This window comes from Cylas formicarius, unplaced genomic scaffold (assembly GCF_029955315.1).
Source record: "Cylas formicarius isolate icCylForm1 unplaced genomic scaffold, icCylForm1.1 PGA_scaffold_7__23_contigs__length_41026272, whole genome shotgun sequence".
Taxonomy (NCBI): domain Eukaryota; kingdom Metazoa; phylum Arthropoda; class Insecta; order Coleoptera; family Brentidae; genus Cylas; species Cylas formicarius.
Genome location: NW_026844352.1, coordinates 27,304,273 through 27,317,675, shown reverse-complemented (window position 1 = coordinate 27,317,675; position 13,403 = coordinate 27,304,273). Strand labels below are relative to the sequence as shown.

General features: G+C 33.8%; 1 protein-coding gene across 1 annotated transcript; it reads right to left on the bottom strand.

The window, feature by feature from the left end:
* Positions 1 to 3,599: 3,599 nt before the first annotated feature.
* Positions 3,600 to 10,789, bottom strand: LOC132704405 (chitin deacetylase 1-like). The gene is made up of 9 exons (XM_060674389.1): positions 10,534 to 10,789; positions 8,659 to 8,759; positions 6,969 to 7,080; positions 6,684 to 6,811; positions 6,425 to 6,630; positions 5,924 to 6,080; positions 5,202 to 5,340; positions 4,141 to 4,387; positions 3,600 to 4,084 (listed from the first exon to the last, which is right to left on the bottom strand). The coding sequence occupies exons 1-9, from the start codon at positions 10,583 to 10,585 to the stop codon at positions 3,793 to 3,795; spliced, it is 1,434 nt and encodes a 477-aa protein (XP_060530372.1). The 5' UTR covers positions 10,586 to 10,789; the 3' UTR covers positions 3,600 to 3,792.
* Positions 10,790 to 13,403: the final 2,614 nt, after the last annotated feature.

The following is a 13,403-nucleotide window of genomic DNA, read 5'->3' as shown; positions in this document are numbered from 1 at the left end:
AATTTGAATAATATTTGCACTTGTTGCGGTTTTGAATAACTGCCAATTAAAATTTGGGTAACGCAATGTTTACGCTTTAAACTTATGGATTTGGTGCAAAAAAATATATCGTGTATCGCGTTTTGGTTAGTTCATTAAAAACATTCAAATTAGTAAAATTTGGAATATGTGAGGGTCACGAAACTTTTCCAACTAATCAAATTCCTATATTCCTATTCCTATTTTTTGGTATTTCCGAAAAGTTATTCAATAGATTGGCCATAACGCTTTGTTACATACTAATTTAACAATGAAGTAAGTTATTGAAAATGCTACATTGTGAGATTGTTTTTTGAGTAAGTATACAAGTACTTATTTATTTTTGAAATAAAAATTTTTGATATACAAGGTGTTTTATAAAAAAAGTAAGAAAACTTCTTAACCTGGCATATTTATTCTGAAAGCGACACTGAATTCTTCGCATAATGTTATCAATTCTTCGATAAGTTATCACCCAGAACAGATACAGGGGCCAACTTAAATTACAAATATCCTGGGATAAGAGAATGTTTTGTTTCACAAAAAACGAAGTAGAAAATCTTTGCGAAAACCATCTCTTTTTGTTTTACATTAAACTTACAAAAAACTGGAGTGCCGGTTAGCATGCCGTCTACCTAAGGATATTCAATAGTCAATTTGCTGCCTTAAAACCGAAGCGAAATGTAACAACACACTTATCAAAATTAAACCGACCTTGCTAAAAAGGCACCAATTTCATGGGGGCATTTTGGCTCATATTTTTCATAAAACAAAATCTTCTTTATTGCATTTTGTCAAGATATAGTTACCAAGTAGTGGAGAAGTTGATCAGTGCTGCCGTCTGTGACTTGGCCTTTAACTTGTTGGCATGAGCAGTAGTGACGCCAGAATATCCATGACCATGATGAGAGTAGTTTGTCAGTGTATATTAATTTGCCGTGCCGAAATAAAAGACGGTAGGCCCACAATTTTTATGCAATCATTTCGAATAAGATCTCTTTTTAAAATATGATGTCTAATGAACGTTTTAATATAATTGAATGATAATTAAATAAGTCATTTTGTTGTCATATTTGTGATTTATTAAAAAGACACACATAGTGAGACATTTATGTTTTATTCATTTTTCGAGAACGCTAGAAATTACACTCGGAAGACTACTAATCTTTCTTACACTGTCGAAAACCTGCAAAATGCGCTAGACCTAATAAGAAATGATGGCCAAAAAATTAGGGAAGAAGGACGATGTTTCAAGATATCCGAATCAACACTAAGAAAAAAGCTTGCTTTATGGGAGCCAAATCTCCAAAGGTTCACGGAGCCAAGGAATTAAAAAAAGGGTGTTTTTTCTATCAGTACGGCTGGGAATTATATCTCTGCCGTAGTTATTTAACTTTTAAAAAACTAAGAATGTGTTCGAATGTAACGTGTAATGTTCTAAGAATGGTTAGGTCAATTTTGAATTATTTTGTTAATTGTTATTACATTTCGCAAAACTTTTAAAAATATTCCTTCTGGTTCTAGATAATGACCACAGCTACATTTCGGTTGGTGAATACAATTTTTGTAAAGAAAATAATATCCACACGGTGTCTCTTCCATCGCATACCTTCGATTATCCGTTTGACTTGATAGTTTTTAGTCCATTTAAAATCGTGCTTCATAGAGAATACGATCTTTACATCGCCACTACCGAAAGTCGCACAATGGAGAAATATGTTTTCGACTTTCGTGCTTAGATCCGGACAAGTTTAATGATGATGATTTTGCACCTTCCAATCATGTAAGAGCTTTCGCTATAGAAGGCAGTTCTGACCAAGATGATCCTACGAAAGCCAAAAGTGACGTAGCAGTGGCTGATACTAGGCCAAATTGCTCAAGCAATTTTCAAGATCTTCAGCCAAGTACATCCAAAGAGAGTTTTTTTCTTACCTTGGCTGTTATACCTATACTAGTGTAGACACACCAAAAATTTACAAATGTGACTACTGCTCTTAAAACCAATGTTAGGTTCTTCTATTTCTTGAAATTAAATTAGCTGTTTTATTCTCGAAAACGCTTAACCCATATTATCTCAAGCATACAAAAAAATAAAAAAATACATTTTTGCTCTGAAATTATTTGTTTTGTTGCACTTAAACATACAAAACAATACTGATGCGGAAACGAACCACTGGGAAAAAACATTAAATAAAGTTTTGAGACACATAAGATGTAACATAATTTATAAATAAATATACAAAAGAAAGCTAAAATTCGACAGAAAACAACTAAAAGTAGATTGTTTTCCAAATAGAAGCTGATTTGATACAAAAAAACGCATAATATTTTATGGTGCGTGGGCGCACCACTGGTAACACCCGGTTTCATTTTTGGGGATATTTTACAAAGCATGAAGTATGTAAATGCACATTACACTTATTACAAACGTAAATTGTGGCAGATTCTACATCTCCTTCGGGATTTATTAGCATGAACAATCATGAGGTGTCCTTGATTATCAGAACCCACTTCATCTATGGGAGGTGCAACATTTCTTTGAGTAATTGTTTTATCAGTTTTTAAAAGTCGCAAAGCAATGTAAGATTTAAAATCAAATCAATCACTTCGTCGTCAAAAAACATAAAAAATATTTCAAGCGGACTTTTTCCAGAAAGCCTATTTTTTAGTTGCTCACATGATCTAAATTCATCGGTATAGGTGTGTGAGTGTACTCAATCTGACCTTTCTTCCATTTGACAGTAGAAACGAGCCTGTCGTTTGCAGAAAGCATACGTCTTCTTTTGAATTCCAGGGTTTCATCATCTGATGAGTACCATTCAGGTTCAGTAGTTAATGAATTACAGAACTGTTGAAGGACAACTGTATCATTCGGTGTATGTAACTCGAAAGTTCCAACTATATCACTTGGTTCCCCAAACTCTTGTAGATTTATGTTATCGTTCATGTCTTCTTCGTCAGTCAAGGTATCCACGTCGGGTGGAATATAGACCGCGTCAATATGTTCTGAAAATATTTTTAATAAGAATACGTAAATCCAAATAATACTTACGAATTTTATTCTTATTGTCCTCATCCTTCACGATCTCGTCCATAGCCGCCTCTAATTCCTTGGAGTCAAATACCTCGGAAATGCCATATTTTACGAACTACTGTTTTTTTTAACGTTCACTGCACAAGCACAAACTAATACTAAAGAACACGCTAATTGTTGGATGTTCATTCTACATGCGCTGACTTGTCTAGACTTGCAATAACAAAGTTTTGTTTCACAGATAAAACCAGTGGTTAGTTTTAAAAATGTGATACAAATTTATGTACTGCTTTTGTTTACTTAAGTCTTGTTTTACTTGATACTATTTTTATTTTATGTATAAAAAAAGGTACTTTTGGGGGCAATTAAGGGGCAGCCAGATGTATATCTTCCCGGGTGGCCTAGAGCAGACGTCATAATTAAAATTTGTTTTTCTTTTATTTCCATTGATATCTCAAAGACAATAGTTACAGCGAATCAAAACAGACGGGCCGCCATCACTTCACCCGATGCAGTTAAAAAGAAACCCAAAGTATACTCAACAGGTTTATTGAAATTTGATGTCCGAATTACTCTACAAATAAAAACTATGTGCTTTATTGATATAATTTATAAATAACAAAGGTTTCGTTTTGGTTTCATGTTCCGCCATTTACTGCACTCTCTCGAAAAAACATCAACCCTCAACTGGAACATTAACGGCGGCGCAACAACAACATTCGGTGGTTGCTCACTCGCGTTCACAAATTATCAGGCACATAATTGTCTTTGCCAGGAATCCCTGACCCGCTGGCGTCTCCTAGCCACGGATACTGATTGGGACAGTCGAAACACGTTTCCAGATATCTCGTGTCGGTGAAGTTTTCCCTTTTAAAACTCAGCGCGCACTTGTTAGGCACGTTACAAGGCGTCGGAGGCAGATTATCCTTCTTAGCGCAGCTCCAGGGTTCGTAATTTTTCAACTGGTTGACGATCTTAGGGTCTGTCATCCACGTGAGAGCCTGTGTCGTAGACACAAACCACACGTCGGGCCTAACATCAGTAGATTTGTTTTGAATAAAGAATAATTACTACCGAAAACGTCTTACAGTGTGACCACCCAATCGAGGAACTTTTCTAGGCCTTTCTCCAATTCTTTGATAGAAAACCAGTTCGTGTGGAATGGCATCATATAGGGCGCGCGGTTTTGGTCGTAGTATCTCACGAAATCTTCTTGTAACCACTCGAAAACTTCGTTGGGATCGTGGTTGTGAAGCACGCACTGGTCTAAATACGGACAGTGGCCACCTTCGAAACCTTCTACATAATGAGCGTTCAGCGGAACTTCCCAAACTCCTAAAAATGATTTACGCTCAACGTGTTGCTTTAAGCAAATTTCAACTATATACAGATGACTCATAAATATTGCCCAAGAAAAGGTAATTTCTATTTAAATGCGTATCCATTTAAAAAATCTTAATCTTACAAATCACATTTTTTGAATGCCTCTGTATTACCCGTACTTTTTGAGACGTTAAGCAAGGGAAATATTAAAACCCTAAAACAATTCGAAATGATGGCTATAGCCTCAAGTTATATTCTGAGAAATTAAAATTTTAACTATGCATTATTAAAACAAAAAAAATCACTATTTCAACTTCGGACCTAACTAACAGCTGAGTTAAATTTTAGCGACAGCAATAAGTAAAGATTTAAAAGGTGTCAATTTTTCCAAAAAATTGTGTATATAAGAAAAAAAGACTGTTTTTTTTTTAACATCGTGATGGATTTGGAAAGAGGGAGATTTTTACTCCCACTTATTCAACAAGTTTGATAGACACCGCATTAGTCACGAGCAGAGCTAGTGTTTAATAAATGTTTAAGAAGTTTAAAAACCTGTAGGAAATTATAATTTTTCTACCTCCTGACCTCTTAATGTGACACTTTTCGCACGCCTGATCAGAACATAATTTTAATTTAAAATAAGGAATAGAATATTTTTTATTAGATATGTCTAAGATCAAATTTTTTTTTCGTGTAAAGGATCGAGGAAATTTATTGCATTTAATCGTGTAAGCAAATAAAAATGAAGCTTCTGATTGACTAAAAAGTGAAGTATGAAATGTTCTATCAATAGTTTTTCCTATACATTGTGCTATATTGTTCCTACCTGGAAAGGATTTGGTGGGACATGTTCCCGATTTGCACTCGTGTGGTATTTTGTAGTCCAAGGTATACGGCCATACCGGAATAGGTAAGGCTGGAGCACCAACGGAGCTATCGTAGATATAACCGAATTCTTCCAAGACCTGAAACAAGCTTATTTGCTTTTCATACGGTAATAAAATTAATTAAAAAGGGCGATTTATAAATGCAGCTTTATCTTTTGGGACTCAAAACAACTGATGTTTTTTACGAAAAATGCTGTAGTATTAATTTTAAACTTAACCAAAACTTAGTTTCAAATGGCGCCATATAACGTGCACACGTTTAACTCTTTATTGCATTATGTTTATATTATTATAAGGTTACGAGGTTGGACTTTCTTTTGGTGGCTTTTTTGTTTTTGGCATTCTCCATGGGGGTATTGGAGGGAATCCGCAATAAAAGGTTGCTAAAATAAAGGTCCCCAAAAGTAATTTTTGTATGATTAGCAGTTCTCGATGTACCCATACCAGGAGGAATCCGCGATCATTGCACCCAACCTCCTAACCTTATATCGTGAAAATCCCTAGTTGCCTTCCCTCCGACGTTACACCGTAAGACTAACAAAACTAATGAAATAAGGTTTAAACGTGCGCACATTAGATGGCGCTATTCAAAAATAAGTTTAAAATTAATACTGCAACAAAAATTATATGAATATTTACAAACGTTTTAAAGAGAATTTACCTTGTATTGGGTGTTTCTTCCCGGTTTAAGAAATGGCGCTCTCATCCCAACCACTTCACTTTTGGAAATATTGGCAAAATGTTTTAAAATTTCTCTCATACCGACCATCTCGCCTACCCATTCTTCATATCCTTTGTCTTGAAGACCCGCCTGCAGTCTAACAAAATATATCCGATTTAAAAACCACTTATTTGCGATTTTAATAATAAAAAATAGTGGTTTGAAATATTTTAAAGATTTTTAAATTTAAAGATTACTTTTTTTTTTAAACAATTTTTGAAATGATCGAAATAGGAAAGAAGGTGCAATGCTATTTCGGAACATTGCCAACAGGGCTGGTAGGAATGCATCAACCATCTTGAATGTGTAGAAACACTGAGGTTGAAGTAAGAATTACATATCGCAGGGGAGAAGTAGAAAAATTACTCTGGTTACGATACACCAAATTCAATTCAGATCAACTGAGGTCCGTTTTGTGTCTTGGTTTAAACTACAACTTACGATATTGTTTCGGTGGCGATTTCATGCCCTTCGCTGGCTAATTTTTGAATCATCTGATAATTACTGTACTCGTGTGATACGAAAAACGTTCCTTTTATAGGACATCCGTTGGGATTTTTCCTTCTCCCATTCAACACTTTTTTGTAGTGCTCGTAATTGTTCAGGTTTACAGCTCCATCGAATGTTAATAAAATCATTTGCGGCGTCTAAAGTAGAATTTGTTATTTTTCTATTCTAAAACGACTTGCCAAAAGTTTACCTCTTCGGGTTTTAAGCCACCCGGGATAATGGTACCGTCCTTGGAGCAAAAGCAGTATGGCAATTGGCACTCTGCGAGATTACATTTAGTCGCCAAATCTAGCGGTGGTTCGGTTATTGGTGCCGGAGCTGAAAACATTTTCGTTGGAATTAATAGTAAAACAAAATTATCTCTTTCGTGTTAATCGCCAAAATCAAAATAAAGAAAATCCAGTTTAACATTCTTTATTAGCCAAGATAGAATTCAATATTCTGCACCCTTATAAATTAGTATGGATGTACTTACTTGAGGCAAGAGGACCACATCTGGCTTCGTTTTGGAATGTGCAAAATTTACTAATGTCATCAAAATAGAGCCCCGAAGGACACCTGTTTAGGTATGGATAGCCATCGACACACTAAAAATACAAGAAAAGACATTCCAAGTGGAGCAGGATTTCGATTACTAGTAAATTTACATTTATGTTCAAATGTGATATGTATGATATATTTTTAAATATATAATTAATATATAATTAGTAAGAGGAATCATCATCATTAACTTACTGTTATTAAGTTGTTTATTTAAAAATGAAAATAAAAGTCTTTATGCAGAATATGTTTAGCTCCTGTTTCTTATTTCAGAAGAAAAAATAAACCCGTCAATGGTTTCTTCAATATGTTTTTCTACTCCAGTCTGTAAAAAACCTAATTACCCCGTCAGTTTCGTTTCCCACGGATCAGATCCACTTCGGACATTTCCGGGATTTTACCGCACGAGTTGAGATCCCCACGAGTTTTTCTACGACCGTTAGTTTTTGGGTACATTTTCGCAAAATAACACGAATATATTCACTGACATGACTGTCAGAATTGTCAAACGTCAAAATTCAAAGCGTGGAAAATATCTCCGAAAACATCCGATTGCTCCCAAACCCGTGCGGTAAAATCCCGGAATTGTCCGAAGTGGCTCGGCTTCGTGGGAAACGAAACTGGTAAAGTGACGCTTCGCGCACGCTAGATCGATGTGTAATTAGGTATTTTACCGACGGGAGTAGAAAAACTTTTTTTTCAATTCACTAGTCTATTAAACACTCGTTCCGCTGCGCGCTGCTCGTGCCAAATAATCTCGTGACTTAAATGCCGTTTACCGCACTTGTTGCATAATATACGATTCTATGCTCCTTTCCCTATAATACCCAATTATAAGCCAGCATGCCGAAAGTAACGAAAGTGTCAATTCATGTCAGACATCATATCAGAGTGGATGCATTCGTGTTGTTTTGCAAAAATGTACCCAAAAAATAACGGTCGTATAAAAAGTATAGTATAAATATGTTTGTGAAGTTTCTCAGACACTCGTCTATTAAGCACTAGTTCCGCTGCGTTTTACCACACTTGTTGCTTAATATACTATTAGCACAAATTATATAAGAAGCTTCTATTGTACAAATACTCTTATACCGGCAGTAGGCTAACTATACAGTTCTGCACGCAGTTGCCACTCATTAATTTTTAATAATAATTTATAGAGAACAATCGTGTTTTATTTCGGTATTTGTAGGTATATTGAAACCTTTCTAAGAAATAATGAAATAAACATTTTTCCTACACTCTACCCCACAGTCACAAGCCACTTCCGGTATTTTGGTCACGGGTTTGGTAGCGATCGGATGTTTTTGGTAGATTTTAGCCATGGAATGTCATTTTATTCAAGTTGTTGTGCAAAAATGTGGGCGAAAATTAATGGTGATTGAAAAAGTATATTATCCAACACATTACTCGTTTATTACTCGTTCCGGTTACACTAAATGCATTCTAGTGCTATGCAATTTCTGGCACGGCAACGGTCTTGTTTACGAGATTTGTTTGTATTTTTAAAGCCTTAAACTTGGGAGTGAAATTCGTAATTTCTGTAGATCGATTATCTTTTATTTCGATTTTTCATTTATTCGATAAAAAAATGTGTTGTTTTAACTAGTTAATTGGTTACCCACCTGGTAAAATCGCCTGCAAGTAGCAGGGTCGGCAAAATTTCCTGTACCGATAGACGATGGGCACTGAAATTCTTCACCTTTCTTGTCATTTTGGCCGTTAACTGTAAAGAACCTACAGATAAAAATCACATAATAATACCAATGATATTAAAGAATTTGGAATTGCTAAAATCCGTGCGACCGTTATCGTCGGTGCGCCGCTGTTTTCGAAAGGGGATCAAAAAATCGACACTGGCATAACCGAAATGAAAACAAATTTCCAAAGTGGTTATCCTCGCCTCAATTTACTGCGAAATATTTTAAATCATTGTTATTCGACGCCAATAAACGCGTTGAAATTTCCAACCGATACCGAAACAGGCAAACGATTTAAAATCGTTAAAAAGGAAACAAATAAAGGAAAGTGTGCGTGTGTTCTCGGATATCAGCTCATATCATCATCCACAATACTTTCTATTTTAGCCTCAATTATGCACGACCGCTTTATGGTGCCTGTCTGTTGTATTATTATTTTTCAAGGTCCTATTTTAGAAATTAGACTATTTAATTCGTTTCAGGTTCTGAAACGTGAATCATGATCCACGAATGGGGTAGAACCAGTATCGAAACGTTGCAAGCCATGCTGAATAATGTCCACAATTTCGAATGCCACTATGGTTGAAATATAACCGAAGCTATAAATTTATTATAGTATATACAAATATACCTCATTGTCATGTTACAAAAAAATTGAGCTATACACTTTTAATTATTATTATTATTAAGATGTGTGCTTATATATGTGGAATACATTTAATTATTATTATTAAGATTAAGATTAACTCGTGATTGGAATAACAATTAAAACTCTAAAACATTTTGACACATCAACTGCTGCCAGTTCAACTGCAACCACATGTACATTATTTTATTTTTTAGATACTACCTCTTTCTAATATTGTTTGAATATTGTTTGAAATAAAGATGATTAAAGTGCTTTTTGTTCGAAATAAGTAGAAATCTTTGCATATGTGTAAATAGAGTAAACCTCGAAACATCCTTTTATAGAACCAAATATGTAAGAAACCTGCCGTACATATAAATTCTAAGCCTAAGTATATTTCCAAAAAAAACATACTTACTTCACTGGCACCCAATTAAAATGAATTAATTAATAATTACTACAACATTTTGACGAGAACTTTGTTATTCACTTCTACGGGACTATTAGGTTTCAAGTTAACAGTAATTTGCATGGATAAAGAAATAAAACATTTCGGATAAATCCATCGTTTTACTTATAACTAACAAACAAATATTTCCTTTATCTTGAGTTTAATGATTTTTTTTGGCTCTCTTGCAACAACAAGAAAAAAGGGTAGATAGTTTTGAGTAGTTTTGCAATAATTTGCATGCAGGTTAGTTTTGAGCGACATCCAAAAACTATGGGGCTTGAATCGAGATGAATTTTTATTCTGATTTTCCTCGTATATAAATTGTGGAAACCTAAACGATATGTATTAATCTGGTGGGTTTTCCTTTCTTAACTTAAAAAGTGTGAAAAAATTTGGGCAAAAATCAAAAGATTATACAAGATGAAAATTTGTTTGTGCGGCAGTAGTTTTTTGTCTATTGAATTGTACATGGGGTTTGTTTCTTAAAAAACGACAGGGCAATAGGTAGTTTCTATATAAATAAATAAAAGCAAAACATGGGAAGCAGAAAGTGTTGTTTATCTACTGATTTGGTATAACTTGGGTACCGCAAGAGAGAAACATACGTTCCATTTCGCAATACCGGAAATGCTCTTTTTGCACCAAAACCAAGTAATAACTGCTGACGCAAGAAAGTAACGAGTCATCGGTTCGGGATAATACAAGGATTTCGAAGTTTTACCTTCAGCGATAAAAATTACACACACCGCACTAAACACAGTCAAAAATTTCATTTCTTTCGATTTCTACCTCGACACTGACACTCACTTTCCCTGCGACCGAACTGAACAATGTTTGCCTGCGATATAGTTTAAGACGCGACGGTTCTTGCGATCGTCGGTGTTCCTGCAGCCGCTGTTACTTCTTGTTTAAAGCTGTCGAGCAGATAAATGTTTGAAATGTGGCGGTACTTTCCTTGCACCATATCGACTAAAGCTACTGCCGTTTATTTGAATTTTATATTAGTTATATCAATTTTGTGATATAAATACGTACTGCAAGAGTGGTGGACAGAAAGGCTGTCGAGTTTACTTCGCAGTGTTGCCGTTGGAAGAAAACTGGCAACATCTACATTATCGAATTTTCTAAATAAGTATCATTTTTTGAGATAGAAACTTTTAGTCATTTCCGTCGTAATTTATAATAATCTTATTTTTTAAGAGCAATTTTGACCATATTTCATACAGGGTGTTTCAAAAAGTTGTTTAATTTTTTTTTGTTATAGAAATAGCTAGAGATTTTTTTAAACTTTTGTTAATAAATATAAGTTAAATTGCAAACTAATAGTGTAATAAAATCATTAATAATTATATGTAGCCATTCTCGAGTTTGTTTAGGCAAGAGGAGCGAGTATTTAATAAACGAGTGTCTATAAAGTTTATCAAACTTGCATTGTATTACACTACTTTTTTTATAATTATTTTCCCGGAACATTTTTGCAAAATATCAGAATCTATTGTGTTGTGTGTCTAACGTGACCATTAGAATTGGCAAACATCAAAATATAAAAACATATCATTGCTCACAAACGTCCAAAATGACTCGCGACATAAAGAAAGTAAAATTCTAAGAAAATGATCCTAAAGGGTCGAATTTGCTAAAATGATGAAGTTCGGAAATACTTACACTTACATACATGCTCCTCTACATATTATAAAAAACGAAATTCTACTATAAAAAGCTTTTCCTTATTAATGATATAATATTATGCAACATATTATGAAGGAGTAGGGAGTCGAGAAAATTTGTTTTTTAAAATTCCAATTAAGACTACTTGACGATGACTTTAATTCATTTAATTTAATTTGAAAGATTTAACTTAATACAGGTGAATTATTTTTTCTCCTATTTTTGAAATAATAAAAATTATGATTTATTATTATTTAAATATAATAGAAAAGCTTTTCATAAATAAGTTTCCTTATTTTAACTAACCAAATCCAAATGTTGAAACCCTACTATTCTTAAGTATAAAGTTGTATCGATAACAATAATATTACGTCATTCATATACCTATATTTTATTCAAGAACGTGGTCATTGCGGTACATGCGCGTGAATGAATAATTTAAAGGTTTGTCACAAATGTTGGCCTCGCTACCAAAGTTCAGGAAAAACACGTTTTTCTCGCTTATTTCTATCTTATTTTGGGATTGGAATAATATTATTGGCAATGCAGGTTAGAGCAAACCGAAAAATAGACAGTTGGAGGTCACAGAAAGTGAAGTTCCTGCCCCGAGTACCACAACTTTAGCACAAAAGAAAAAACAATGAGTCTTAAATAAATTGGGATTCACACTCTCAAAAGATCCGTACTGAGTACAAGATATATTCACTAAGAAAACAGGGGTCATCAAAGTGTGACAAAGACCGCTCTTCGCACTCAAGAACTTCCCAGGCATGAATTACAAGTTGTCTTCATCAAGAGTGCTTCATTATAAAGAAAATTGTAAATATAAATCTGGCTTCTCAAGGTAGTCGTCTTTGCGGCCGAAACATTTATCTTCCCCAAATAAAGAGAGAGGTTAAAATACAAGTCTAAACACGGCTCAGATAGTAAATTAATTTTATAAAATGCGGTTAAATTATTTTACTTTGGTTAATTATCTATAGCGGTGGTTTCCACTATACAGTGTACTTACAAACAAAATAAAATTAACATTTTACAAAATAAAGTAGAGGTTATTGGACATGATATAAAAAACAACATTTTACGCTATTGTTTAAGCTAAAAAAACTTTCAACTTCTATTAAACATACTACGATGAAGGTATTTCATTGGCACCTAAGGAATTTTTATTTTACAATTTGACCTCTTTAAGTAATGGGCGCTGTTCTTTTCTAAAATTTTAATGCAATTTCTATTTTTTCATACTTTTTATAATGATAACCATTTAGGTAACTTTTCCTTTTTGATTCTTGGGTATGCTAGGTAGCTGATTAATTTTTTGCAAATCCAAAATGTTTTAATTGACAACCATATTCTCAAAACAGTCGCAGCTGAAGTATTGGATAAATTGCTTATTGAATAAATTTAAATCATGAATAATTTTAGCTGTGAGAACATTTGAGCACACATTTTTATTAACTTTCAATTTTCCGAGCAAAAGGTACCTAAATACAATTTTACTATGACCGCAATGATTTATTAAAAATAATTAAGAACAAACACATTTATGATAGTTTTGACTCTTTGATTAACTAAAATGCAACTGAATCTTTTAAGCTGAGTAACTGTAAATATTATCAGATGTACTTTAAAAACATTGGACAAATGAACATTTGGACAAATACGGCCATCTCATTTGTCCAAATGTTCTCCATTATTTTAAATAAATCATTGCGGTCATAGTAAAATTGTATTTAGGTACCTTTTATACGGAAAATTGCATATGGCGATTATCACGAAATATCTTTATCCAATACTTCAGCTACGACGATTCTGAGGATATGGTTGTCAATTAAAACAATTTGGATTATGAAAAAAATTAACCAGCTACCTAGCATACCCAAGAATCAAAAAGTAAAAGTTACCTAAATAGTTATAAGGGTA

Excerpts from the sequence above, each read along its gene's own strand:
- LOC132704405 (XM_060674389.1), bottom strand. The coding sequence starts at position 10,585 with ATGAAATTTTTGACTGTGTTTAGTGCGGTGTGTGTAATTTTTATCGCT. Across the intron at positions 6,631-6,683 it reads GTGGCTTAAAACCCGAAGAG|ACGCCGCAAATGATTTTATT; the intron begins GTAAACTTTTGG and ends ATTCTACTTTAG. Across the intron at positions 4,388-5,201 it reads TCCCACCAAATCCTTTCCAG|GAGTTTGGGAAGTTCCGCTG; the intron begins GTAGGAACAATA and ends AATCATTTTTAG.